Raw genomic sequence first — 25,245 nt, forward strand, 5'->3', positions numbered from 1 at the left:
GCAAAGGGACTTCAATCGTTTTGGCTGGTGTCAAAGAGTCAGCCCCGTAAGTAAGGTCGGAAATATTACAGACATCGAACATGTTAAGGCATTGCTCATGTACGTACCCAAGAACATTATACAAAATGTGTAGTACAGCAAGAAAAGAATCCGAGGTGGTGTATCATGTGCACAGCAATCATGTACTTCTCTCATGGGCGAGTTGCTTCTAGAAGTCACGGTGGATTGAAGAACCGACACCACGTACGGATGCAGTAACGTTTGCCTTGCTTTTCTATCGTTATTAGAATAAAGCGGAGGTATTGGACGGTAGCGTACATGATACTCAACGATGCCCATAGCGATTTGGGCTGAACAGGCGATAAAGATACATAATGAGTAGTATTATTGCATCGTGCATGAAATGTGTTTGAAAGACGCTTAAGCTTTACTTCACATGATATCACAACGTGGTGCGCGGGAATTTTAGGAGGAATAGTTTCGTCAGTCTGGATTTTGGAAATTAAACGGCACGGCCATGCCATCTTTCCGATCGATACTGGGATGGAAAGCAATTTTAAAAGATTTATCATTACTGGGCATTGGCACGAGATGGATGAGCTAGAACGTCGTTGTTTAAACCTGGACAAAGCGGGGCGGATATTCATCAATCATTAATGAGCGAGATGCGCCATTTGGGAATGTATCATTTGTCCCACTTTTTGCCTTTGTCCATCTTAAATTGGGGCCAATGTTTCCCCTAAGATCCCATGTATCGATAAAACGCCAATAAAAGAAGTTATTTGTGATAGCCAATTGTACCACCGTGCTATTTGACCCATTTGATGTCTTCCGGCCAAAATCTTCTTGATCAAAAATCATGAACTGCACCCTATCTAGTCTGTATAACGCAAACTCCAGCTGTCCGGGGATATGCGGTTACAGGGCGGCAAGCCGTTACAGGAGCTTGATTGAGTTCAGGCTACACCCTATCATTCAGATGAGGTCATCTAGTCAGAATAGACATGGACACTCCAGTGTCGGGTGACCCCGACGGACCTGCATTGACCAACTTGCTGGGGACGTAGGGGTGAGGGCCGAAGATTTACAGCACTTAATGGCGGACCGTAGCGACTGGAGGAAGAGGGTTGACTTAGTCCGGGCAACCCGCCCGACATGATGATGATGATGATGAGTCAGAATGGCACAAACGAGTACTATTCATCTTCATCAGAACCTACAACATGTATATTATGTGATGCTTGTCGATTCATCAGGGACTATTGATACATGTACAAGCATGGTTTTGAACACCATGGTACAAGTGACCGTGTTTTGTCCTCCTTCCTCGTCGAACGCATGCCGGTAGCGTTGTTGGGAACTGATCTGGATCTTCGCCTTCTCCAATCATTAAGACTAACCTTTGATGTATCGAAGCCTGGCTCACAGTATTCATTGGATGATAAGACGTCAGCCAATACAGGCCTCAGCCAATAGACCGATCCTGACTGACCATCAGTTGAACCAATGGTAGCTTGGCAATTACTGGTTCGACCAACGAGAGAGTGGCTACATGTCCGTCAAATATTTGCATTTTTATGTTTTTGCTTTGCATTCTACGTTTTGATGGAGCTCCGGAGGTAAGCAGACAATTGGAGACAATCACAGTCTAATGAGACCGTTCGTTGGGTTTTAGAATTGACGATGTACATTTTCTAGATGAACTACGTTTGCCATACCTGGCTTTCAGTTCAGTTCAGCCGCAGTGAATCACCGCACTTCAGTGTTCACGCCACGACGGCATGCACTTGTGTAGGTTGACAAAAAGTTTGACCCAAATCACTGCACGACATTTCGACGACCAAATAACTGTCACCGCACGGATGATTTTGCAGAATCGTACGTGCTCTAGCTAAAGAGCTTCGCAGTGAATGTTCTGGAGCACCGAAGATGAGCAGCTCTGTGGACATCCGCTTCTGAGATCCCACTATATGCGTACGTCTTATCGGATTACACGGTTTGTTACTATTCAAGCAAAACAGAGTATGGTAATTGCACCTGGCGTTCTTGGAATTTGCCAGATAACCCTGTATCTGGTGCTGTCCGTGAGCGAACAGCATTTTTTGTCCCCGCGTCTCCAAGTGACGTCATCTCTGGTTTAGATCGATCGTCCGTTGCGGCATAAGTACACAGTACTAGGTTTCGCCTCTGATCAGGGACATAGGTACGTGATGAATTTCTACCTTGACTGTGTTTAGACATATTTTTCTTGTTATGAAATCTTAGTAATGACCGCATGTATTTCTTTCCTCGAATACCATTATGTCACAATTTAAAGGGCGTACTTAAAATTGAATGTTTACATTGAAAGTGTTTTATGATTTTTAAACAGTAAGTTCAAATATGATTCTGGTGTCGGCAATAGAATATAATTGGCAGACAATGCTTCTGGCGGAACTATCGTATGCAGAGAAATTTGCCTAACTCAGGACGCAGTTCGGGCTTAATTTCATCTAGGAGCTTTAAACCTCCCTGATTTAATAAACTGGACGTAACTTCTTTGGCCCTGGTCCATAAATACAGGCTCAGGAAGTCCGACGGTAATGCGATTGTGCGAGGCTTTTCTATCTCTTTATTCCATTACAGATCTCTCCGACCTGTTTTCAATCACGGACGCTACGGCGGCATGGCTTCGGATATTCCTCCGCAGGTTCTACAGGACGACATCGAAACGATGCAGACGTTCTGGGCCGAGCGGAAACAGCGGACAAGCAGACTTTACCAGACCGCCAAGCTGGCTGGGTTCCTGTTTTCAATTGTGTTTTTGACCCTCATTCAATTCTTGTACTTTGGAGTGATATTGAAGATATGGGGGCCAGAGAAGACGGCTGTGGACAGGGACTCTTGTACGTGTACGTGCTGGGATACAGTGTTTAAGGGTACGTACGAGATGGGAGTCGGCCGGTACAAGCACGTCTACTTCAACGTGACGGCTCAGACATTCAAAATGTGCGGCCTGACAGTTGTCGCGATAATAATGACGTACGAGTGCATTAGTTATGTCGTCCGCATCGCCCTCTGTGGGAGAATCAGATATTCCATGCTTGCTCTGTTAGTCGCCGTCATTCACCCTCACTACTACTCGTGGTGGATGTTCTTCGGGTATTACAACGACGACTTTTACGTCCAGTGGTACCACCAGCTGCTCTTCACCCTTACCGAGCTGTTCTCCACAGCCCTGGTGCTGAGTATGCTGGACAGAGGAGTGAAGCCCACCCCCAGGAAGCTGTTCACCGTCGCTTCTATCTCCCTTCTGCACATCCTCGCCGGAGGCATGGACCAGTTCGTGACCAATGTTGTGATGGGACGCGGGATGTTCCACCAGATTTCCCGGGACATAGCCTTCTTCTCCTCCGACTTCTTCTACCTAATCGTGGCCGGGGCGGAGCTCGCGATGCTGTGCGCTCGGGAGAACATCCCAGCGTCTCTATTACTCATGTCACTAAAACGAGACATAATCACCTCAGCAGTTATCATAAGCGGCGTGCTATTGATTCTGTCATATATCTAAACGTACACGACATCTGTAATGTAACGGGTTAGGACATTATTCATTGCCAATTGTGTGTGACAGGGGCCATCAACAGCCATGAATAGTCATTACATACGAAGTTATGATGTAATCATTCTTTTCTGATGGTATTAACAGAAACTTATTACATAGAAATTTAACTCAAATCATGTCGTTTCTGTCCATGTTTCTCTTTGACCCAGATATGATGGTTGCTTGATACATCAGTAGCCATTTTGTTCGATGTATAGTAAACGATCGAAATAATGGAAATAGAGAACAGCTTTATTATGCTGATATGTCGTTGTATACATTAGACATAATGTCGATTTTGTGACAATAGAGAGGCAGTTGGTTATTTCGCTGCCGTGCTCCTGTTGCGGGAGGTGCCCAGGATGTTTGTCATCTTGGCAGCTGGCGCCAGGTGTAACCGTGAAGAAATAATTCAAGACGTCTTAACCAGAGACAACGGAAAGTGTCTATTACGTTCCTGGCACAGAGTCGAGGAGCCGTGTTCCTTATCATGAGTTGGCCTTCGTACAATTCCGTAGATTAAAGGAGTCCTAAAGTCCAGAAGGGAGTGTTACTTTCCACTAGATTATGTATCGAAAAATACATAATCAGCCGACTTTTTACAGAATTCTTGTTGTGGTGAATTACACAGAGTGTGTTGTGTAAAACAATATGACACTCACTAAACCCGTGCAGCCCCTACCCATGTATGCACACTTCCTTCATATCGTGAATATTTTTGGCATAAATGAGGGATGATATCGATAAGCACAATAAGAAGGCCATTTGTTAATAAGATATAAAAGAACGCATAACAAGTTTTTCTTATCAACCCTGAAATTCTTTTTGTAACCTACATATTAAACTTTTGTCAGACCTTCTCAGGTACATTGTATTCAGCCTTAGACCGAGGTTGTTTTATTTGATTAATGAAATAGAGGGTCACCTGGGGAATTTAGTAAAATACTGGATGTTTTTGATGTGCACGGAACTAGCGTGCATTTTATCGTATACTGCAATAAGTATTCATTTTTACTTCCTAAAATCATTTTCTATTAGAAAATAACTCCCCCCTCTGGAGTTTAGAACTCCTTTAAGTAGTTTCGAGTGTATCCGTAGTGTTTTGGGCCCTGTCTTATGACAGCGGACAACAGTGCTGAGGTAACACGGATGGTGCCCATCCGGATAAAACGCTACGGCGATTCCGAAAGATGGTACAGTCTGAGGCATTTTCAGTAAAGCCTTGCGACATTTTCAGTACATTTCGTCGTTCACTCTTGGGACCACCAAGGAATTGCCTACCAGCTTCCATAATCCAGCACATATTCCCTATGAATTATTTACAAAGTAAGATCACATCTGACACATCATCTATTCAGATATTCGTGCTGCCGAATTACTGTATACAGGTGTATTAATGATTTCTTTACAATAGCCAGTCTGTTCTTGCTAATTTTAAGTCTCAATCATTGCATGAGATCTAGACATACTTGTACGTGATGTACAACGAACGAGAAGTTACCAAAAGTATAATCTAAGACATACATTTCGCTGAATTGTTAAAAAGGTCGGAGCAGTACTTGTTTTCAGATTAGGGTTGTGCGAATGTGTTTCCGGGCGTCTTCTGTCGAACATTTCATTTTGTAGGCATTTGAGGTCCTTAAAGTTTAAGTGCTCTTTTCATCGCTACAACAAAGAAAGAAAACTACGCTACTTTTACCACATCTAGGTTTGAGAAAGCTTTATCTGTCTCCATAGTTCCTATCAGAAGTTATGACTGAATGCCACGTACAGTTGTAACAAACCGAAAAGCACATTCGAGCTAATCTTACCATCCTTGCCCAATATATAGGCAGTCGTATCTGAATATCACAAAGTGTCACGAGCGCTAATCAAAGTGTGATAGAATTCTACCGAGGCCGAATTAAAAATTGTGTTGCCGGACCTTTGATACGTACCTGGGCTCGGATCAATAAGTTAACTGATAGCCTGATTAAATCGCACTCCCTTTATTCGATCGGCAGCGACACAGTTGACCTTCAGAGATACAGAGAGGGTGGAGTACTCGGAGTTGACTTTGATCGCGAACGCACCAACCAAACCAGACGATAACCAGATTTGATAAGCGCCAAGATGAACTGGAAAGGGACGGTCACGGTCGGCGAAGAAGCATCCCATATTCTTGATGCAGAAAGCCGTTGTAAATAATCCATAAGACGAGTTATAACTTGTCGAGCACCAACTGGAGTAAAACAAATGACCACTTCACCCAGCCTCTTATCGGATAGATGTTCTACTGAAAGCACCACAAATTGCAGTAGTTCTGAATTTACGGACCGGGTTGCCACCTTTGGAGTCCTCAATAACACCGTCTGGAAGCTTTCAGAGGTGCTTTGTATCGGTAGTCTACACATGCTCACTGAATAAAAGGCACATCAACCTCCTGATACATTCTCATGATTTTATTCTGGACTTCGCTGCACATAGTTTGACATCATAACTCAACAGCACGCTGAGGTGGAACGTATATTGTCACTTCATATCTGTTAAACAAAAAATATTGTTTAAATGTTACATGTGAATAATCTTGGATATTGTGATTTAAACACTCATCTTTTAAGTTGTTCTTTCACAACATTACTATATATTAACCAATAACAACAAAATACATACAATGCAAAGTGTCTGTTCACTCATTATCATCTTGATGTATGAATAGACTCTGTTTCCTGAGGTTTCATATGAACAGAAATGGAAGTCTACATGATTTAAGAGCAGCCTGATACTGTGTTTTGTACTAAATCATGATCCTAACATGTACTCTGCACGGTTTCTGTTTCTCCCATGAAGTCTTTAGATGCCTTTCTGTCAAGTCTGATCTTGGTGGTTTCTGGATCGAGCAAGGGCAACATGAAGGAATGACTTTCCACTGCATGTGCTTTCAGGCCGAGAAAATGGTCAAACAGGCTTTTACATTCAGGGCACTGCCATCTCACTTTTCTGGAATACTTGGTTTTCGTCGCCTCTTCTGAGAGACTTTTCTGTTTTTGCCGCATCAGCTGGCTTTTGGTCCACGCTTTACCTGGTTTGGGGAGGAGAAGCCGTTTCGTGGTTCCGTGTACCTGCACCTGTTCTGTGAGCTCCTCATGTGTTAGATCTGTCTCCTCTGTCATCCTCTTATTGCAATCTTTATGCAGCACACTGTGTGGTGTGGTACTGGGTAGAGTGTCCCGAGACTCTTTGTTTTCCACTGGGTCCGCCCCCGGTGAGAACGCTGGCTGCTCCTGCGTCTTCTTCTCCGGTACGTTCAGCGTGAGAAGTTTGCTGGGGTGTTTCATCATGACATGAAACTTTAGGTCCAAAAAGTTGGAAAACGGCATGTGGCATTCCGGACACCAGTGTCGCCGTACGTGCCGAGTGTTGGTTTTCTCCATAGACTCTCCTTTTCCGTTTGTTTGAGTCATACCATTGGATGAGCTGGTGCTGTGGTCTACCCTTTCCTTTTTGACACCGTATTCCTGGTTAACAACTTTATCATTTTTGACTTCACTGGGTTGTACAGAAGACCCCAGCAGTGCAGCCTGTATCAGCCTGTGTCCAGTCGACAGAGTTTTCTCAATATTTCCATTTTCCAAGTCTTCAGAGGGTATACTGCTCTTCTCCACCTTAACTGCTGATGTTTTCTCCAGCACTAGTTTTGTTATGTCCTCTTGACTGTATCTGCAGACTTCTCCGAACCACGAGGGGTGGTGCATCAAGACGTGCTTTTTCAGATCTAACCATGTCTTACAGCGCATCTCACAGTTGGCAGGACAGGGGATACCCCACATAGTCTTCTTGGAGTACCCGGTAAGCTTACTAAGCTGCATGAGTTTCGTCTTGTCACCTTCCCCAGACACAGGCTCTGTCATTTTAAGACTCAGGGGATCTATCACGTCTGCAAACTTTGCAAACTGGCCAGGATGGTGTTCAAGGACATGTCGCTTCCGTTCAATCTCTGTGCTGAAACCTGTGCCACACTGGGGGCAAAGATGCATCTTTCCTCGAAACATGCTGGCTCTTGTATTGACTAGCACCTGCAGGGCAGCGCTGTAGCTGTTTCCCTGGCTGTGGTGCTCCACCTGTAGATGTGTCATCTTTGCCTCCTGTGTGCTGAAGCCCATGCCGCACTCTTCACACATGTGTCTGTACAGTAGACTGTCTTTCAGGACAACAAACTGGTCACCAAATCTTTTCACAATAGGAAGATCAGTTGCTAAAGGCTTCAACACATCTGTGAATTTGGAAGGATGCTGTTTGAGGAAGTGACTCTTCAGCTCAATAGGAGTGCCAAACCCTGCACCACATTCTGAGCAAGATACAACCTTGTGTGCACTCGATGAAAGAGGTCTGTACGGAGGTTCGTCGTCTGGTTCGCAGACCTCCCCTAGCTTTGACGGATGTTCCAACAAGACGTGCTGTTTCAGACGAGACAAGGCTTTGAAATAAGCACCGCAGGCAGGACATTTACGCTTCATTGCTCTTGCTCGGTGGACTTTGGTGTTGGCTGCTATGATCTCATTAAGGTTACAACCGCTTGCTCCCTTGTAAGTACTTTTTACTCTGCTTGGAGGTACAAATGATAACCCATTGTCATCACTGGCAGGGGCACTATCTCTGCACACTTCAGCAAGCCCCCCAGGATGCTTTGCCAATACATGCTTTTTCAACATGGTAAGGGACCTGAACTCTTTGGTACACATGGGGCATTTTCTTGTGTACTTGTTCTTCCCTCTTCCTCTAGGCACTTCTTTTGCCCACAGATCCACCAGTTCATGCTCTGTTGTAGTACTGGGCTGTTGTACATCCCTCAGGTCGAAGTCTGACAACTTCTCGGGGTGGCACTGCAGATCGTGCATTTTGCGCTCTACAAGCAACGCGAAGGTCTCGTGGCATAGAGAACATCTGTGTCCACGCTTTCTGCCTGGCACGAGTTGTGTGAACTGTTCGTATAATGTTGATGGCAAAGGGCCATCTGCTGAGGGATTGCTGAAGTTATTTACTCCTGTAATGCTTCTTGGAACTTTGCGTACACTCAGGTCTAAGATTTCACTGCCCACTTCTTTCTTTACAGACTTCTTTACCCTCAAGTCCAAAGACCCATCCTGTGCAAACTGTTCCTCCTCTGGTTTTTCAGACCCTGGTCCAGTCATTTCTCTTTCATTACTTCTTCCCTTTGGAGATCTACTCCTCCCTCTCTTCATCTTGCGGTTTGGTTGCTTAGCTCTCTTGCTTCTCCTGTAAGGGTTCCCCCTCTTCCTCATCTGGTCCCTGTTTGGCCACTCGAAGTCAGGTAGCTTTTCTGGGTGGACCTGCATCACGTGCATCTTCAGATCCATGAACATCTTGAACGTAGACTCACATTCTGTGCAGTAGATCAGCCCAGGTCTGCCCTCCTCTCCAGCTGGTTCTGACTCATGAGGAGGGTTGGTGCTGAGAAAGTCGTCAGCTGGCCAGTTCAGCAGAGGAAGCTTCTCTGGGTGGTAACGCAACACGTGCATTTTGAGGTCCACATGACTTCTGAAGGTCTTGTTGCAATCAACACACACCTTCACCTTAAATAAAGCTGCTGTTTTCCCCTTCGCACTTTTGTCGAGACTTCCGACTTCTTCACCCACAATGTTGACAAAATTTGATGAGGAATTTTCTGAAGCTGTCAGGGTTTTTCTAACGCCTTTCCCTGCTTGATCAGCCCATTGTTGTATGCCCTCCATTGCCTTCTCTGTCCCAGTGCCAGTACTTGCCTCTTCCCATGAGCTACTGTCAACTCTCATCCTCTTAGGTCGAGTATTCTTCCTCCTGGTAGATGATGTTTTCTCCACAAGGTATCCTTCATCGTGGTCTTCCAATCTTCTTTTTATTCCCATCTTCGTATCAGGGATCTGTAAATTACCACTTGGACCTTTTAGTAACTCCATAGTTTTTTCTGTATCTGTGTTTGCAGCATTGGCCTGTTTCAAATAGATGCTTAACGGCATGGGATCCACACCTTTGTCTACTGTCTCCTTCTTCACCTTTTCCTGAAGTAGTTTAGGAGGAGCTCTTGAACCTTCCTCGTCCTGGAGGTCATGTCCATACTCGTGTAGATCATTAGGTTCTCGTTTCACTTTAATAGTTAACTGTGTTGGGCCTTTAGCATTTTGGACTTTTGATACAGAAGAGGTACTGTTTTTAGCCTCCAAGCTCTCACAGTTGTGAAATGGCACACATGGTTTTCTTTCTACACCTACAATGTTTACATCACTGTTACCTTTAGCTGACAAATCTAGAGCAGTCTCTCTGTTTCCATTAGACAATTCCCCCCCACCATTTAACATTGACTTTGTTACCCCAGCACTATCAACTGTTGTAACTGACACAGGGTTCTGTACAAACTTGATACTGTGTGTTAAAGGAAGAAGGCCCTGAACAGTTGTTTGTATCTTATCCTTCAGAGACATGCAGCTATTTTTGGTCCTCAGGAACTCCTCCTTGGTGATGCCGGGGAACTGTAGGGAGATGGAGTGGAAGTCGACGTGTTCCCCTCTCTCTACTGTAGCCTGGATGACTTGCCGGGCCTCCAAGTTGTCATCCTCCCCGTCAATGTAAGGAAGGCGCGATGGGTGATGGAGAAGGAAGTGCATCCTCAACTCAATGGAATTCTTAAAGACATCATAACACTCAAAGCAAGAGTAGCAGCGATTACCCATCCTAATCATCCCTTTCTTGGGTGGCACTTTGTTTGCAGGATCACAAGCTGCAGTCTTTGTGCTGTCGTCACCTGCTTCTACTGCTTGTCTGTCACCTCTGTTTTCTTCATCTCTACTGGTTTGGACAGCTTTTGGGTTCCCTGCCTGTGTTTCAGCATCGATAGAACTGTCCTTCTGCTGAGTCTGTATTGTACAGCTCCCTTCCTTGTCAGCTGAGAAGTTGTCTACCGGAGCTATAAGAAAGGAAATTATACATATGTTTCTCCATTGACATAGTTTTACATACAAAGACAACTCAGCAGTAAAGGTTATCGGATTGGGCTACATGGAAAAACAGGAACTGGACAGCTACATTATTACTGGGGTGGGCTGACTACTCTCTTTGCAGCCAGGGGCTGAATTGCAAGGAGCTTACAATTGGCAAGGCTAAATTGCAAGGGTCTGGAGCGGCAGCCATTCAGCCCTAACTCAGGTGACCTCAACACGACCATTGCCCCATGTGCGGCCATAGAACTGACAGTTGTCCTCATACTCTATTAGTAAAAAAGTGTTGATGTGGGAATATGTTTACAATCATGACCAGTGAGAAACAATGTTTTGATCTATATACTGCTCCTACCCTGCACAGTTGTTGATGTAGATGACAATGGTGTTGTCACAGTACTTGCAGTTGCAGCAGTTGTGCTGGTCATACAAGAATCTGATGTTCCTAAAGGAGCAAAATGCAAAATTTTACTCCATTGTGATGTCATACAAATTATGCAAAGAGAGATAATGATGATTTCAGGTAGGTTGCCTTAACATTTAACAAACATTTAAACCTAAGCACTCTTCGCAATATCTGCAATCCATTTTGATGAAAAGGAGTTCTCTAAGTTTTCTAGTCTATGGTGTCTTTGTCACTGTGACATAAGAAGATATTTGGGAGACAAACTTACTTGTTGGAATGAAAGTTGTGATGGTGATTGATATCATAAGATTTTATACTCTATTTCAGAAAGTAAAGTGCTTACCAACAAGCTTTTGCTCAGTCCTTTGATTCTTCTCAAGTTGAAATGACCCGAAACCCATGTCACATGACCTGAACGTAGGTGTGACATCAGTAACTGGCCAAAGGTGTCAGGATACCGACTTGGCACCAATGCAACCCCCAGGCACCTTTGACCTGTTGCTGATGTCACACTTCCCTGACAAAGGCTTTTGAGTCATTTCAACTTGAGAAGGATTTGAGGACTGATCAAAAGCTTCCTGGCCATGGTAAGCACTTACCATTGTGTATGGATATAACGTATAGAATCAATATAAAACTTACTTGTTGTTTCTACAGGCTTCATCTTCTTGTACTCTTCGATGAGACTGAGAAGGAAGGGGTTGGCTGTCTCCTTCGGGGCCTTGCCCTGGAAGATGGTGTACAGGATGTCCAGGTGGTCCTTCAGAAGGAGCGCATTCCTGTACTTGTGGGGGGACTGTGCTCTCAGCCGATGTGCCATGGCTGAGGAAAACAACCTGCGCAGAATCCTGTAGGGCAGTGGGAATGAGATGTTTGCATCATACTGTTGAAACACATGGTAAGGGAACATGGGCTTGGAAAGGAAAAGATGTACTAAAAACAAAGCTTTTAACAATAAGTGATTTGAAGAATGCTATGAACTTTGCCATCTGACCATTAAGCCTCTGTCACAGGCAGCATGAAATTCAATTATTAAACCGACGAGTCTGCAATCTCTGAATGACATGTTCAGAAGTGATACACCCGGCATTCTCTTGACCATGGTGCAATCTTCACGAATCATCCTATGTTGGCAGGTTACCAAGCACCATTAAATACGATAAGGTACAGAATAGGTAAATTTTCAGGTGAAAGATATGTGCGACCCTCGACAGATATTAAGATCGAAGCTCATCAACTGTGTGACAGGGACTTTAAAGAATATGTTTTACTAAAAAAACTGCTAAATCAATCAATATGAATGTATTGCAAAAGTAAAGGACTTTTAAAACAGCATACCAACCTGGAGTTGGGAACAACTGTCTCCCCACTGTTTCTTCCTGCCATTTGTTTCTGTAACCACTCGACATTGTACACAGCATCTGTCTGTGCTGATTCACTTTGGCCCTGTGTCAGCAAACACAAGAACATGACTCTGTATGCTACAAAAAATATGATGTAACATGGTTTAATCGATCAATATAACTTTATACAACCTCCTTGTCTAATCAACTAACTGTATGACCACCTTTTGTTCAATCTCATTTTCAGTAGATTTCAACAATTTCAAGGGTGCAACAAAAACTACATTTTGGTGAATGGCCTACCACTTGTGTCTGGATCACTTCCTGGCTGTCCCTACATCAGACAAGAACTCTAGCTCATTGGCCACAAACTGTCTAAGATATTACATGACATTTACTATTTTTATCAGAAACATTCAAGATTCCCAGCTTTGATTGAAAGGTTTAATTACACATCTTATCTATTTCAGCCTCTTTATTGCCATAAAAGGTACAACATTAGTATATACACATGTAATGTATACACATGTAATATGTACTTTGCGTTGGTGGGTATACATGTTGTTTGATTGGTTTGACCCGTTGTACATCTGGGCATATCACCTTTCTGTACCATGCTGCAGATGTGTACGTAAAACTTACATAACACACTCTGGATTGTATAACAATTACCACACTTTGTATTGTATAACATACTATGTATACTATTGTATAATATACCCTGTATTGTATAATAGGCTTAAGATGAATGGTAGCCTTTGCACCAATTTTTTCAGCACTCTACCAAATGTATGCTTTATTGTTTGATAGTAATTGCACACACTACATAGATCTACAATGGGACCAAGTTTTATGAAAAATACATTGTAACTATTGAAGCTATGGCCTACCTGGGCTGGTACTTGACTGCCAGAAACTTCCATGTTCCATCTGGGAATGTTGAGGGAAGAGGTGGCCTGTCTGTGTGAATTTTCCAACGCAGTCCCCTGGTCCATACTGACAGCACCATCAGTATCAGCAGCTATATCCATGTTGAGTTCTCACTGTGGAACAGTAAAGAGAAAAGATTTAGAGCAATGTAAGTGGTGCAGACACCATGCACATGTATATATGTAGTAGATATGCTACATGTATGTGCATGTCCATTGCCAGCATTTTGTTTGGGGGGATTCAATTGTAGAATTTCTGTCAAGCGAGCAACACATGGACGAGATGAGCGCTGTAGGCACAAGCTTTCTAGAAGGTCCAGGGAAAATTATAGAAATTTCACTCTCTGAAATAGCTGAAATGGCAATTCATGCGTTTTTGAGAGGATTTCAAAGTAAGAAAAGAACTCACGGACCGTCGATAACAGCCCTGTCAACATAGGATGCATTCATTGATCATTCTATTCAGGTAACTCTTCCAAACCCCCTAAACTCCCCCTACGTATGGTTATGTTCATTGTACCACTCGTCACCATTTAAATGATCTCTGAGTTTTGACTTGAACTTGACCAAAATGAGGATGCTGCAAAAGCATGAATGCAGATGTCTCGGGATCTATACCCTGCAACTGAATATTTGAGTTCGAATCCCGGGAATGGCATACTCGCCCCTTTGGGTTTTTACAAAAAAGTACAGGTTAAACAAAAAAGACTTAAAAGGGAAAGAATGGCTAATCTATTAACCCAAGGAGATTAACCTTAGGTTTATTCTATGGGTGCTTTTGTGCATTGGATCTCCATAATTTGTTATTCTACATTCAGCATTTCAGAATCATGTAAACATTTACACATCTATTTACATTCAATTTGTATCATTAAGGTTAGGTGTCCAGGCTTTGTCAACTTGTCCATAGACGCTATAATCAGGTATAGGAAAGATAAAATGCATTGAATAATGGAAGGCTGGTTGCCAAATCTTAATACATTCTGGTATCTGAGAGGCAAACATGCAAGCCATACATAACGTTACATGTTAATATTGTACATTTAACCGTTACACATGTAAAACAAACGGAAGCACAGATCACTACCTCCTTTTCTGCACAAAAAAACTCCTTGGCACAATGTTGACCATAGAGAACTTTACCTCCTTGGCTAGAGAAACAACAACAAGGACCGGCAGAAATAGAGTCTGGGCAAGAGGCAGTCTTAACCATTACATCCTGCCGGTAGCAACGACGTCATACCCGGATCATCTAAGAGAAAATTACCTCCCCCCTCCCTTCGTCTCCCGATCAAAAGAGCGTCAGCTCCGCGTGTTCTTTAACTTCTCCCAATCAACACCGAAACTCTTATGTACAAGAAGGTAATCAGGTGTAAAAATCTAACCCACTAACCGTGCCCTGAAAAGTCCGCGACATCAAACAACCGCCCTGACATTAACCCGAGAAGCAGACAAAGGAACAAGCAAAACACGTCAACGTAAATCGAAACATATGACTCACACGGAAGCAACGATGACGCACAAGAACGTAACGCCGTAACCATATCCGGGTCACGAGTTGAAAGGTCAGCTCTCGTTGACCAACTTCCGCCATGATGGAGAATTTGTTGTGTAGCTGTTGACTTGAGTTAGAGACATTTTCTCCTCCCTTTGCGCTGTCGCAGAGGTTAAATGTAGACCAGGTATGTATACAGTGATTCTTAAGACACGTCTTAGAACGTGTGGAAGGAATTGTGAGGGACCATAGTTGCTGTTTTGATGCCGTAGCATTGCACATATTTTTCAGAAAAGCTGTTGGCCTTTTCGCGCTATTTCCTCGTCTTCTTGATAAGTAACCCTTTGTAAAGAGCTGGTTACAGCGCTGTGAAGAAAATGATGTGGGAATGCGAACGTTCAGAAGCTCCATTTTTTGGTACGATAAGCTAAGTGCGAGCTATACCGCGTGGGCGCATGGACTGGTCATCACCGAATACCTGTGTTGAACGTGGGCGGGTACAGACAAAATTATGTCTCCTTGCAAAATAAGTTACGACATCGACCTTGGTTAGCCCAACTCTTACAGAAGAAAAGTTGGCGGAAGTCTCCGTATTTATAAGATGTTTTAGATATTGGAATCGAGACAATAAGATTTCATCACATGACCATGCGCGCATGAATAATTCAGGATAGAAGAGAAGCTAAATGATCTGAAAAGTTTTGTTTGCTCACGTGGTGTTTGATTTGTTGATAATCCCTCTTTGCCCACTGAACGCGTTGTCCATAATTGTGGTGCTGTTGTAGCATTGAATAGTGGTTAGAGTGATTTTTCTAGACACAGACATGTTAGTTGGTAGTGTACTGCTATCATGGTGTACAACATGCCAACGCATTTGGAGTACATATGATGTCTAACCTTCATTTGACACATAGGGATTACTAGTACAGAACCAGTTTGTCTCCTTACCCGCCAATGTTTGGTATTCATCATGTAACATATATATTATCCAAGGAACGTATCAGAAGGGTTACCGAAATGATGGCAGATAACAAATGAAGACCTTTATTTATTGTACATTTTGCCCACCCGAGCTAAGTACAGGTCACAACAAATACAAAACATATACACCTGTTGCAATTGGTATAAGTATCGTAGTCTAGCATATATTACTGGTAGTCGGTTTGTGAAAATGCATGATTCTGGAATGTAAATTTTTCAGTTCTACTTACATGTCTAAAGTGAGGGAATTTAATTTCTATATAACTGAATAGGATTTTTCTATCATTAACATACATACAGTAGTGCAATCTACAATGAAGTACACTTGATCTTCTACCATATTTGAGGTACTACTTGAAGGCCAGGAACTTCTCAGGTTATTGTAGTTGTTGCAAGTTTAAATATCACAACCAGCTCTATAAAAGTTAATAGTTAAAAAGTCTTAATGCTATGATAACTATACAGTAGTGGAAGGAAATTTAATTTAGTTATTACATGGGTCACAGTTTTCTTTATACCCCCACATTAACATTCAGCACTCTTAGCTTCTAATGAAATATATTCTATTCATGTGCTGTATGGTGCCCACAGAGTGACAAAGGTTAACAGTCGGTCAGATTTCAGGTTGAGGAACAAGGCACATGGCAGCTACAGATATCAGATACCTCCTGAAGGCCTGAACTGCTTTTTAAGTTGAAATATTTCAGCCAGCCCTGTAAAGATTGATAAACTTTATGATTCATGATCAGGAATAGGTTAAACCTCACAGCTTAAGTTGAGGTTTGAAAATTACCATGTCAACTGAAATTCATACAGAGACTATAACAGAACTAGTAAAACTTTCCTCAGTACCAGTCAACTGAGGTCAATATTGTTGGTTGGTAAATGACACCTACGCTCACTGCCTCAGGCCACCTTTCCCTGGGCTAACCAGGGAGTCTCCTTATGCACAGCATGTCACCGGCTACATGGGTGTGACATATGGTACTGGTAGAGGTGGTTCGTAAACAGCATTCATGACAGGTTAGGAACCATTGAAATGTATTCACACACACAAAGAAAATATCCGGCTTGATCCTGCAAAAATCCCAGCAATTGTACTTGCCACTGTCCTTGACTTGAGTTCAGTGAATAAAGGTAGGTTTGATTACATGGACAACACATGTGGAATGTTTGCATTCCATCACAAGCTTAGATCTAACATTCAGTATGTACACTCAGCCTCCATGGTACATTTGTACATATAATATATGTATTTAGGTCAAGGTAACTTCCTAATTCCCCGTGGAACAAATACCAAGTTATATGTATAATAGCACTAAGCTGTCTTGTCATCCTAGTCATTGTTTCTACAATGTCCTTTTGTTGTGTGTTTGTTCTTTGTCTATGATAGTATGCCATATTTTTGTCTTGTTTCAACAAGTATTACTTGTATCGTGTATTGTGTATCATAATTGATTCAATGTTTTCTCAAGTGTCCAAATATTTTGTTTCATCTCTTTTAAGATTTGCCAGACATTGGGATTCTATCATTTCCACTATTGATTACACACAGTACTATCTTATTTTGTGACATGTGGTGACTACATGTAACACTGGAAAAAGGTGTACCTAACAAGCAGATGCTATACCAGACCTTAGATAAGTTAAAGCTGACATGATATGAAAAGACCTTACTCATGCAGTTTAATCAAAAGTGTATGAAGCTTTACTGCATTATTAAGTCACCATATATAGTGTCTACCGTTATATATTGTGCATCGGCTTGAAGATTACTGCAAGAGAATGAGTAGACGGGTAAGAGTGTGCATTTGGTTTATACTTATAGTGGATGTTGAAGGTAAACTGATATCTCACTTTGTACTTGTCTACAAGCTATGTGTTTGTTAACTTCAAGAATGTCACAAATGCATGTTCCTGTCAAAAAGATTCCCTGAATGCACGACACCATACCTCTAAAGTGATACAGGTTCATGAATAATCTAGCAGACTGATGGGGAAAAGAAGTACTTAAACTTTAAAGTAGTTTTGTCATGGTTTAGTAGATTTCAACATTCTGCTCTATTTCACATAGAGCTAAAATGGGTTGAGTGGTTTTCTGTTTGCTCTTTCCATATATGGTACCCAGAGTGTGTCACACTGATCACAATACAGTACTGACAGTAACATATGAAAGGAATTATTTTGGACATCATACTTTATTCTTAGCACACTGTACAGATCTGCTACACTGCATGTAACGTTAATCAATGCCTTACGTGCCCACTGAGGAATAAGTATGCAATATGATCAGATGCTGATGTTTATCATGCATGTAAAACACAGTGACTGGAATTCTTTAGGCGATTCTCACATGCATCTCCAGTGTATTGTGTTGCACTGCCAAATAAAGGGTATAGGATTATCATACTCGACAGCCTCCATATTTGACTGTGATTAGTACCACAAAGCAGTATGGATTATGTTCGAGTGTTAGACACACTGAATAATGTCTACTGATACATAAACCCTTTGGCCTAAGAACCAACAATTGTGCATTAATAACAAAAAGTGCCAACATTTAGATTGATAGACGTAGGATTCCATGATTTTAGAAGTTGTAGGTGGTATGATATTAACAGATACTTCTGTTTGACAGTGATTTTATTCCTCGTACTTACAGTCAGTAGTGTGTGATGGTTGCTTTACCTGTGGCATGGGTCACAACTCACAATGTAGTATTCACACTGTGTCACTTCTGCATGATATCAGTGTTATCACATTATCAATTTTCTTATGTTGGGTGTTTGAATGAATGTTGTTTGTCATTTTCAGCTCCAGACAAGAGTCCCAGAAAACCATGGATCCTACAGTTTCAAAGCCACCGACTTGGCTGCTTCAGGCCATCAAGGCAGTGCAGAAGAAGGGCCTGGCCACTAAAGACAGGATCATCAACCATGTGTGCAGGCATCATGGTGTCCCACGGGACACTGTTCAGCAACAGGTGGAATCTGCTACTAACCAAGGCCAGATCTTCAGGGTTCGTCAGGCCAGGGGGGCCTGCATCTACATCAACCCTACTGATGCCACGTGGTCCAGAGCCAAAGTGGAGTTGAAACGTTTGAAATCCAAGGACCTTTCCCATGTGTCTCTCAGATCTAGGGATGTCGGTACAGTAAAAGAGGAGGACATCTCTCTGGACATGGAGGTTTGGGATTCTCCAACTAAAGTAGACAACTACCATGTGACAGCTTCCTCCAACAGTCCTGAAGCATACGTAGCACCAACATCAACTGATAGTGAGTCCGCCGGCAAGAGAGCAGACACAATGACTACTTTGGTCAATCAGGAAGTCAAGACTGAAAGTGATCCTAGTGAAGACTTCATTACCAGTTTAATTCTGGATGCGGTGGACAAGATCAAATTTGGAAGAAAGAAAGCGCCGAGTCGTGAAGCTATAGTAGATATTGCTGCTAAGGTGTCTGGTCTACAGAAGGAAGTTATTGAGAAGGGGTTTGAAGCAGCATTGGCACGTGGAGTTCTAAGCTCCAAAAACTCTGGGGCGTCATACTATTGTAACCCTGCAGACTGTCAGGCAAAGCCTCAGACAAACCCTCTCTTCACAACTACACCACAAACACATTCAGATTACTTTCATCTCATCTGTAAGGCTATCATGGACATGGACGAGGAGGGTGGGTCATCTTTACTCGCCATTAGTAGGTATCTAGTGCACGACCTGCAAGTGCAGAATGACTTCAACTTGAAGGCTAGGCTACAGCAGGCAGCAAAACGTGGCATGGCCCATGGAAAACTGCAGAAAGATGGCATCTTGTACAAGCTTGGTGCTGCTGAGAAGAACAACGTCAGTAAGTGCCAGCTTGTTTGTCAGATGTCAGGCAAGCCTGATATGACTGTCAAACAGTTGATCAGAGACATACTGAGAAAGATGAAGGCAAACAAGCAAAAACCCTCTGAGGAGGGAATTTGTAAGCCTATAACACGGGACTGTAGCATTGCTGAGAAAGATCTGTTGGAGTGCTTGGATTTGTGTGTCGATGAAGGCAGCATTTTACAGATCTACAAAGCAGATGGAACAGTGATTTACAAGTTACCTGAGACTGATGTCATCAAACCGGTCAAGAGGAAAAGCATTCCTGGTGAAGAGAAAGAGCCATGTTCGTCTGGAACATACAAGAAGCCCAGATCAGATTCTGACAGCCCATCTCTAGAGGAAATGTTGCACAAGGCGATCAAGAGAAAGCACATGTTAGGGCAACAGACCACTGCTGTTGGGATCTTCAGCACTTTACTGCGAATGACCAAGAAGGTGCTCACACTCGGCCAGGTGAGAAGCCAGCTGGCACTCTGCGTTGAGAAAGGAAGCATGACTAAAATGGGATATGGTGGCAAGACTTTGTATTTCTCTGTGACTGGGAAACAGGCTGCAGTGCAGCAGCAAAGCAGTGCAAACAACACGTCAACTGAAATTCCTTTGAATGTCGAAGCACTACTACATAATGAGGGTTCAGTAGCTACAGATTCTAACCCACTTCCAAGAGATGAACCAGTCCCCGAGCAGGGGAGTAAAAAGTACAGGAAATGGCTGATCCGTGCCATACATGACGTGAAGGGCATGAGACAAAGAGCCACTGCCGAGCGCATCTGCAAGAGAGTTTTACGTCTGCACAAGGTTGACCCCACCGTAGTGCAACATCAGTTAGCGTTGTTAGCACAGGACAGCAGATCGACAATTAACAGAGTAATCATGCCAGATGGTGTAGCAATATACAAAATAGGTAAGGGTACAACATCAACTAAGAAGCAGACAGCAAGGAAGAGTGTAAAGCAAAAGGGTAGTTCAAGATGTCAGAAGTCAAGTCAGAAAGCTGACCCCATTATCGCAAACTACATCCTTCAGGCTATTCCCATCCTCAAGCGCCTCAAAATCACACACACGGCAGAGCACATCTGCAGACAAGTCTACCTGAACCATGATGTAGACGCTATAGTCATCCCTGGACAGCTTCAGTTCTGTGTGAAAGAAGGCATTGTTACACATATAATGGGGGAAGATGGGGGATCCCATTATGAGTGCAGTGCCACTGACACAACCTCTACAAAGGCATTGGGTCTGCCAGCCAGCAAAAAACTTCCCAAGGGGAAAGTAAGCAAACTGTCAACAGTATCAAAGCCTCTGAAGCAGAAAGGAGGACGGAAACCTGTTCTGACATTAGAGGGAACAGGGAAACCTGATGCCTTAGTCAAGAACTGGATATTGGAGGCAATACAGAAATGTAGAGAACTCAGAGTCTGGACATCTGAGAGTCAAATCATCAAAAGAGTACAAAAGCAGCACGGGAGCCACGTTGATGCTGCTATGATAAGTGACAATCTAGCTCGATGTCTGCGGGAAGGTTCTGTCGACAAGAAGTTCCTGCGGGACGGAAGAGAGTCATACCGACTAAACAAGGACGTCAGAAACAAGACATCGTCCACAGGCCCTTCACCAGACCCATTAGTGAAGGCAGCCTTACTGGAAGCCATCCAGACCAATGAAAATACAGCTGCCACCCCCTACACTGACGAGATCTGCAAGAAGGTGGCCAACATGCTGGGTCAGAGGGAGCAGCACATCTATGAACAGTTGCGACTGTGTATGAAGGAGGGAAGCATTGCAGAGTGTGAGCAGAGCAATCCAGACCCCCTGGTCAAGGCTACCATACTGGACGTGATCCGGTCGCAGGACCCACGAAATCGACCATACACGGAGGACATCTGTGAGGAGGTGGCTCAGCTGCTGGGGAAGGATGTAGACGAGATAGAGATGGAACTACAGCTGTGCATTAAGGAAGGCAGCATTGCGGAGATGGAGGAAGAGGCGTATGAGGAGCCCCCGCGACCAATAGTGCACGTGGATCCTGACTCCAGTGTTAGTGAGCTGGTGGTGCACGCAGCACAACAGATGCAGGACAGACACTTCACGGTCAGGGATGTGGAGGGGTGGATACAGGAGAACTTCAGCATGGATGTAGCAGCTGGCGTGGACCTGAGGGCCAAGATACAGGAGGCCTACACACAGTGCTACAGGGAGGGTACGCTACCTGCAACGGCTTTAAACAGTTCAACTGTACAGGGCCATGTGGATGTGGATTCTTCCAGACAAGCAGCATTTGTGGATGTAAGATACTATTTTGCTTATAATTCTGAACTCTAACTATAAGGAAACTTTTGGCAATGGCAAATCCAACTATCCTAAGCAGTAAATATTATAGGTAATATAGTATGGCATTTTTGGCAGTAAGTCTCATTGGATTGTAAATTTTTCACTATTGAGCAAGGCTGGAGTTGACTTAGTTTGGGTGGAACAAAAGTGTAATTTTTCCAAGGCCTGTTGCTGGTACATGTACTAGATTATGATATATCATGGCGCATGATTTTTACATGTTAAACAGAAAATGGCAGGTGCTTTTCAATAAAATCTAAAGAAATGTTCAGTCATTGAAGATTATCAAAAGTACCTATGAAATGCATGCATGATTTATATTCTATAAGTTATATTTGACAAAGGTTTTCATGATTTACTGAAAGGAGGAGAACTTAAGATGTGCAAAGCAATTCAAGAGACTAAGCCAACTGTTTGATGTGGTTGTGTTTCAGCCCAAAGCAACAGAGCCCTATCCAGTTATGCTGGTTTGTCACCAGAGTCTCCAGCAAGATGCAAGCAGCACAGATGATGCTCAGGCTACTATGGACAGTAGAGATGATCCTCAACAGGAAGTGGACTCCTCAGATGTCCGCCAGGCAGAGATGGATATAGCAGACAACTGTGAGCTGAATGCAGCCACCACACGTATAGTTATGCCAACCTTAGCTAGAAATGATGATCTGCATGGTGCAGGCAGCTCAGATAACATTTCGACAAACATGATGGGTATGGGAGTCAATCCAAGCATGCCCAGTGCTGCCAAATCCTCGCCTGTCATAGATATCACAGACGACGCCTCACCTATCATCGATCTCACCGACGACGTTTTACCAAACCTGACTGGCAACACAGTAACATCGCAGACCAAGAAAAGTAGTCCTTGTGATGACCAGCCTCACGAACATGGCACAACCGGTCCACAGCCCGAGGCAAACAACAGTACTGACCCTCAGGCTAACAAGAAGAGCATTGATAACGCCCAAGAAACCGCAAACAATAAGGAAGACCCAGAGTCTAATCAAGTTGCCAACAACACAGTCAATCGTGTGCCAAGTAAGGACAGCAAAAGTAACAAAGAAAGCCATGATCTTCAGGTCAGCATGGACAATGAACTTGACAACAAAACAGACCTGCCTCCTTGTACAGACAGCACAGATACAAGCCAGTCGGGTACATGGTACAAAGATGACTCCAAGTCAACTACAAATCCAAACGGCACCCAGAGGAGTATCAACAAAACAATAGAGGACCTATGGCTTAGCAAGAACAGTCTGCATACTGGCAAGGACAGCAGTGAAGACCCTCTGTCTAACAAGGAAGACATCCTTCAGTCAGACCAAGATGTCACTGAAGACTCCAAGTCTGAAGACCCTCCGTCTAGTAAGGACAGTAAAGATGTCCTCCAGTCAGACACAGACATCACTGACGACTTTAAGTCTGAAGACCGTCCGTCTAGCAAGGAAAGCCAAGACATCCTTCAGTCAGACCAAGACGTCACTGAAGACTCCAAGTCTGAAGACTTTCCGTCTAACAAGGAAAGCCAAGACATCCTACAGTCAGACACAGACATCAATTATGATTCCAAGCCTGAAGACCCTCTGTCTAGCAAGGAAAACCAAGACATCCTCCAGTCAGACCAAGATGTCACTGATGACTTCAAGTCTGAAAATCATCCATCCAGCAAGGACAGCAAAGACATCCTACAGTCAGACACAGACATCACTGAAGACCCTCCGTCTAGCAAGGACAGTGAAGATGTCCTCCAGTCAGACCAAGATGTCACCGATAACTTCAAGTCTGAAGACCCTCCATCAAGCAAGGAAAGCAAAGACATCTTCCAGTCAGACACAGATGCTAAGGATGACTTCAAGTCTGAAGACCATCCGTCTAGCAAGGAAAGCCAAGACATCCTCCAGTCAGACACAGACATGACTGATGACTTTAAGTCTGCTCCAGATTGTTGTGACGATGTGACGACCTCTGGCCCTCCATTGCTGAGTCCACAGAGAGGTGTCCTAACACAGGTGCCATCCCCCAAACCCAGCCCTCCCCTGCTGACCCCACAGAGAGTCCTGACTACAGATCACTCTTCAGAACATCCTTCATCCCCACCAGAGATAGATCTGTCTGTCTGCCTGCCCATCCAGTCATCTGGCATCAAGCAGGAGAGATAACTTAAGGTGGGCAGATTTCTTTATGTTTCTTATATTTTAACTATAGTAAAGTCAACTACTCCAAGGGGTCTGAATCAATACTATTGATACATCTGTTCTCTTAATGTACATGGTATGAAATACCTTTTATTCAATATTTGAAAAAGTTGTGTTGCCAGAATACTCCAAATTCTATATTAGCAGTCGGATTGCAGAAGTGATTTTAGAGTACACTAATGTACTTGTAGATTGTAATGCTGTGTTATGAAGAAGTATGTACATTATGCACTACATATTTTAACGGACAAGAAGTTGCACCATCTGATTAACACCAGGCAAGTTTTGTTTCAACAGTTGAACTCAAGAGAATCCAACTTTTACCATCAGTGGTTACCCGGAGGAGAAGATGATTATCATCATTGAAGAATCTACACAACTATTCCAGGCTGAAGAGATAGCCACCATATGATTTGTTGACAAGAAAACAATACTAGTACTTGTTGTTAACCTTTTTTTTGAGTGGCTTGTCCACCTCAACTTTGCTTTGCTTGCACAAAAAGTGTCAAAAGTGTTTGTTGAACATCTTTGTTCTGTTAAGGCTGCACCAATTCATGATCTTATTTCTGATTTGAAAAAACAGGTACATATACCATTCTGGGGACATATCACCCCCCCAAAGAAGTCTGTAGTTATTCAAGTTCTTGGTGAAATATCTATAACCATGTTATAATCTATTATGTTAAAATTTTGTTCCATGGATTTATTCAGGCATATATGGGTCCATCACAAAATGTTTATTTCTCGCTCCATCAATTTTGTGCAAAAATTGGATAACCAAGAAGTCAGTGTGACCTAAGTGTTGCTGTTCAGATATCTGTTCATGTAGGTGTGGAAGTATTGCTGTGATACCTACATGTAACTAAAGTATATGGAAACAAGAAATGCTGTCCTTTAAGAAAGAGGAAAAAATTGATTTCTAGTCTAGAATGCAGATTCAGATACTGTACAGAAAGTTGTTGTATGAAACAGCAGCTTTATTCTTCATGCAGAATCTTTATCAAGACATGTAACAATAACGCCTATTATGTATGAGACAGAGAGCGACAGAGTACTAGTACTTGTAAATATTCCAAGCTTCTGAAGGTATTGAGATAATTTCATAGTACGTATATACATGTATATTCTACCCATTTGTTT

General features: G+C 43.1%; 3 protein-coding genes across 6 annotated transcripts; 2 read left to right on the plus strand and 1 right to left on the minus strand.

Moving 5' to 3' along the window:
- The first annotated feature begins 1,601 nt into the window (after window positions 1–1,601).
- Window positions 1,602–3,717, plus strand: LOC136435377 (uncharacterized). The gene is made up of 2 exons (XM_066428835.1): window positions 1,602–2,203; window positions 2,626–3,717. The coding sequence occupies exon 2, from the start codon at window positions 2,666–2,668 to the stop codon at window positions 3,548–3,550; it is 885 nt and encodes a 294-aa protein (XP_066284932.1). The 5' UTR covers window positions 1,602–2,203; window positions 2,626–2,665; the 3' UTR covers window positions 3,551–3,717.
- Window positions 3,718–6,009: 2,292 nt separating this feature from the next.
- Window positions 6,010–14,754, minus strand: LOC136435376 (uncharacterized). 3 transcript variants are annotated; one of them, XM_066428832.1, is made up of 6 exons: window positions 14,626–14,754; window positions 13,194–13,346; window positions 12,303–12,406; window positions 11,603–11,808; window positions 10,910–10,999; window positions 6,010–10,523 (listed from the first exon to the last, which is right to left on the minus strand). In XM_066428832.1, the coding sequence occupies exons 2-6, from the start codon at window positions 13,332–13,334 to the stop codon at window positions 6,373–6,375; spliced, it is 4,692 nt and encodes a 1,563-aa protein (XP_066284929.1). In that variant the 5' UTR covers window positions 13,335–13,346; window positions 14,626–14,754; the 3' UTR covers window positions 6,010–6,372. The 3 variants fall into 3 exon arrangements, with proteins under 3 accessions (XP_066284929.1, XP_066284930.1, XP_066284931.1); XM_066428833.1 differs by lacking the exon at window positions 14,626–14,754 and adding an exon at window positions 14,376–14,563; XM_066428834.1 differs by lacking the exon at window positions 14,626–14,754 and adding an exon at window positions 14,320–14,563.
- Window positions 14,755–14,788: 34 nt separating this feature from the next.
- LOC136435374 (uncharacterized) lies at window positions 14,789–24,650 on the plus strand. 2 transcript variants are annotated; one of them, XM_066428831.1, is made up of 4 exons: window positions 14,789–14,914; window positions 18,523–21,868; window positions 22,348–24,075; window positions 24,384–24,650. In XM_066428831.1, the coding sequence occupies exons 2-3, from the start codon at window positions 18,548–18,550 to the stop codon at window positions 24,067–24,069; spliced, it is 5,043 nt and encodes a 1,680-aa protein (XP_066284928.1). In that variant the 5' UTR covers window positions 14,789–14,914; window positions 18,523–18,547; the 3' UTR covers window positions 24,070–24,075; window positions 24,384–24,650. The 2 variants fall into 2 exon arrangements, with proteins under 2 accessions (XP_066284928.1, XP_066284927.1); XM_066428830.1 differs by having other exon boundaries at window positions 24,403–24,650.
- Window positions 24,651–25,245: the final 595 nt, after the last annotated feature.

This window comes from Branchiostoma lanceolatum, chromosome 5 (genome assembly GCF_035083965.1).
Source record: "Branchiostoma lanceolatum isolate klBraLanc5 chromosome 5, klBraLanc5.hap2, whole genome shotgun sequence".
NCBI classification, from domain to species: domain Eukaryota; kingdom Metazoa; phylum Chordata; class Leptocardii; order Amphioxiformes; family Branchiostomatidae; genus Branchiostoma; species Branchiostoma lanceolatum.

Bases quoted from the DNA above. Each gene is read 5' to 3' on its own strand.
- LOC136435377 (XM_066428835.1), top strand. From the start codon at position 2,666: ATGGCTTCGGATATTCCTCCGCAGGTTCTACAGGACGACATCGAAACG.
- LOC136435376 (XM_066428832.1), bottom strand. From the start codon at position 13,334: ATGGATATAGCTGCTGATACTGATGGTGCTGTCAGTATGGACCAGGGG. The intron at 11,809-12,302 runs GTTGGTATGCTG...ACTGCCCTACAG, and splicing joins ACAGTTGTTCCCAACTCCAG to GATTCTGCGCAGGTTGTTTT. The intron at 10,524-10,909 runs GTAGGAGCAGTA...CCTTTCTTATAG, and splicing joins TACATCAACAACTGTGCAGG to CTCCGGTAGACAACTTCTCA.
- LOC136435374 (XM_066428831.1), top strand. From the start codon at position 18,548: ATGGATCCTACAGTTTCAAAGCCACCGACTTGGCTGCTTCAGGCCATC. The intron at 21,869-22,347 runs GTAAGATACTAT...GTTGTGTTTCAG, and splicing joins GACAAGCAGCATTTGTGGAT to CCCAAAGCAACAGAGCCCTA.